Source organism: Paramacrobiotus metropolitanus, unplaced genomic scaffold (genome assembly GCF_019649055.1).
Source record: "Paramacrobiotus metropolitanus isolate TYO unplaced genomic scaffold, Prichtersi_v1.0 Parri_scaffold0000039, whole genome shotgun sequence".
NCBI lineage: Eukaryota > Metazoa > Tardigrada > Eutardigrada > Parachela > Macrobiotidae > Paramacrobiotus > Paramacrobiotus metropolitanus.
In genome coordinates, this window is record NW_026570259.1 from 641,829 (window position 1) to 645,199 (window position 3,371).

The 3,371-nt window shown below is 46.1% G+C and overlaps 1 protein-coding gene across 1 annotated transcript; it reads left to right on the plus strand.

Annotated features, from left to right (window-relative positions):
* Positions 1–870: 870 nt before the first annotated feature.
* On the plus strand, positions 871–3,371 carry LOC129590072 (uncharacterized). Its single transcript, XM_055485054.1, has 2 exons — positions 871–1,219; positions 1,318–3,371. The coding sequence occupies exon 2, from the start codon at positions 1,518–1,520 to the stop codon at positions 2,775–2,777; it is 1,260 nt and encodes a 419-aa protein (XP_055341029.1). The 5' UTR covers positions 871–1,219; positions 1,318–1,517; the 3' UTR covers positions 2,778–3,371.

Consider the following 3,371-nt stretch of genomic DNA (forward strand, 5'->3'; position numbering starts at 1 on the left):
ACGTATGAGCAACGCTATACAGCGCTGGCTCGTTGGTACCGCCACCCAGAGTTGGCCCCGGAGGACTGCAGCTGGGCCGAATGGGTCATGTATAAGGCCAATGTGCTGACTGCGCCGCCAGCCCCTGTGGACCAGCAGGCTGGACAGGATATGGACGCCAATCAGGATGAGTTGCTGGACTATGAGGATCCATTGTAATCTACCGGTATAGCGTGGTAGAATTGTTCGGATTTATTAACCTGAATTTTCGTAACCTTTGGTAAGGTTTAGTAACACCAGCAGGTGTAATAATGCTGGATTTTTCTTTGCTGAATTTTGGTTGAAGAATAATTTACATTATTTCAGTTAGTTTTCTGGAACTAACTGATCTGGTGCTATCGCATAATGTTGACCTTTCGTTACAGCATTGCATGTTGCTGTACTCTTGATTTGTTGTGTTGAGTTGTGCATAATTAACCAGTGCATCGGTTAATAGTCATCGATGGTGTCGCGAAAGAATGAAATATAACATGTAAAATGTTGATTAATAAAATTCCGATAAGACGGAAGTGTGTTTGCTTCGCTGCGTAGTAGAAGTGAGATTGTACGAGTATAAAACGTACAGGAAATATCAGAACTGAATATGAGTGAATATTGCATGCAGTAGTGCTGCACACAAAGAAATATTACAGATGAAAGTAAAATGTGAAAGTATTTCACAAAAGAGTTGAAAATATTACCCAGAAATGAGAAAACTGCATTGTCGGTGCATGTGCAGAAACATAGCAGTATGAGTACGTACAAGTATAAAAGTACGTAAGTAGTGTATGCAATCAGCCAGCATGATTGGATGACTCATGCGAAAAAAGCATGCTTGAGCACGTGCTGCAACTTGCACTTAATTCGCAAAAAGCTCATTGCAGTTTGGTTCTTGCGTAGGTTTTCGCGGTGAAAAGGTTTTACGAATTGACATCTTAAAAAGTGCATTTTGAAACTATTTTTTCACTTTGTCGGAAACATCTTGAGCGAAATTTTCAAGATTGTGTGCGTGTCAGACGGTAAAATGGCAGGAAGAGGACGACTGCGCTCTTTAAACCCGCAGCCAGCGGTCCTGAAGTCATCTGGTATCGCGACCTTCACGGATGAAGATGAAGAGGTGTAACAACGCTACATGCAGCTGATCGACCAGGAGAGTGATAATCCTGGAGTTCCAGCAAAGGAAGTCCAAAAAGACATTCGAGTAAGTGATCAAGTAAAGAAGAAACTTGATTGCAATGGCAGAATGTGTTTCCTGCATGGGGGTACCATATTGTCATATCTGGATGTATGACTTTCCAGATGCGCTCTCGATTTGGACGAGTGCTTGGCGATCGTGCACAGGAGATGGTGGAGAAAGTGCAACCACCAGAGAAACCAGAGGATAAGCACGCTGCTTTTCAGGATCAGCAGAAAAAAAGTGGAGGGAAAAGAGAACCCTCAAATTCCGAAGTTTCGGGGTGTTGGATGAGCAGAAAGAGACTGCTCCAAAGAAGGATGAAATGGGCGTCCAAAAAGCCATGGAGAAGGAAAACGCCATGGGGAGAAACGCCATCACCTCCGACACCTTATTCAAGAAGATTTCCCTCTTGACAGTGGAGGAAAAGAAGAAGCTGAAGATTGGTGGACTGCCTGCAGTAATTGAACAGCAGCAGAACCCTCAGATGGGCGACAATGATGGACAGACCACAATTGTCCCGAGCGTCATGGCCGTGCTGTGTGAGCTGCTGCAGGAGTCGTTGGATGCGCCACACCGCAGAATCTGCATGCGAATGTTGCAGAAAGGAGCCTGGATCGACTGGTTGGAACTGCTGAAACAGATTGCAGCATATGTGGATGTTCTGCCGCCGTTCCAGAACGTGAATAATGATCACTGGATGCAGTATGAGCAGCCTAATCTTGCTCAGTATATGGACGTCCACTGTGACGATGTGGCCTTTCGGAAGCTGCGGTTGTTCCAGCAAGAGGCGAATCAGATGATTCGATTTCGTGTGGTGAGCGCGCAGAATACCCGTCACATCACTACACAGAAGATAACTTCGTCATTCAAAATGTTGACGAATGTGGCTCAGTTTATTTGCGATTACATGGATCGTATTGACGGAGTGCTGTACTTGATCTCGTACGACTTCGACCAGAAAGCATTTCACCAAAAGAAGTCGGTGAAGCTGGTACCACAGCCAGAAGTGTACAAGAACACTGGATTAGCAGGGATAATGCGACAGACAGCTGGAAACCAAGCAGCGCAGAACTTTGCACGAGAACGGGACGACGTGCAGAAGCGCATGGCGGAAGCGGTGGATGATATGCAAAACATCCACTTCGATACTCCATGGTTTTGGAGAGCTTTTCATGCACTGAGGGTGCTGTTGGACGGCTTGTCAGCGCGATATGGATTGCCGCGATATGTGTTTCAGCCAGAGAAGACCACAGTGCCACCTGTTCTTCGTACCAACGAACGTTGGTACGAGTTGGCCCCAGAAGCACAGCAGGCTGCCCGTAATGTGCAGGGCATGTATATTCTGGAACTCGACATGTTGCGAGCGCTGAAGAAAAACCGCCAGGAAATGGAACTGACCCTGGCTGCCTACAACCTTCCCCCACCGACCAACATCATTACCTTCCCTCCGGATATCACTACTGCCATCAGAACGTTGGAAGCGAAAGAACGGGAGGATCCGGATGCGTCGAAGCGGATGTCGGATGCCCGACAGGGATGGATGACCGCGGCGTATGCGCTGAGTAACCTGGAGCGACAGTGAGTCCAGGACGGAACCGATACCGGACATGTATTGGATGTGACGGATCCCGTTGGCCTTAACTCGGTAGATAAGCCTCCCGAGGGGAGATCTCTTTCGTTATTGTGTTTTCTTTTACTTTTGTTAGTGTCCTCCGCGGACGGAGGCGTTATTTGATGCGGGGATGACGCTGTGGTGGTAGGAAGCGTCGTACATGTAGACTTTTGTACGAGATTGGTGTTGCTTATGTTGCCGCTAATTGGTTGATAATTGCTAGCTTCTATGACTCACTAGCACCAGATTGATCTCATGTTAATGGCGGTGTTATCTCTCTTGAATTTTGATGTGCAATTTAGTCTTGACTGGAACATCTATCGAATTGCAATTTAATAACAACATCCTGAATCTGAGATCTCTCGTGTCTTCTAGTAGCGAAAGCATTAGCGTGTACCTACCGGAAGTCACATCCCTTTTACTAACTCTGGATAATTACATCTTCCAGATAACTCTCGTGCACGTAGGAATAGGTAACAGTTTGGTAAGTAGAACTTCGACATAAGAAAACATTTATCTTTCTTATTTTCCCACTTTGTCGATTGAGTAAGGTTTGGTCATCTA

What these genes read in the sequence shown, in the direction of transcription:
- LOC129590072 (XM_055485054.1), top strand. Translation starts at nt 1,518, where the DNA reads ATGGGCGTCCAAAAAGCCATGGAGAAGGAAAACGCCATGGGGAGAAAC.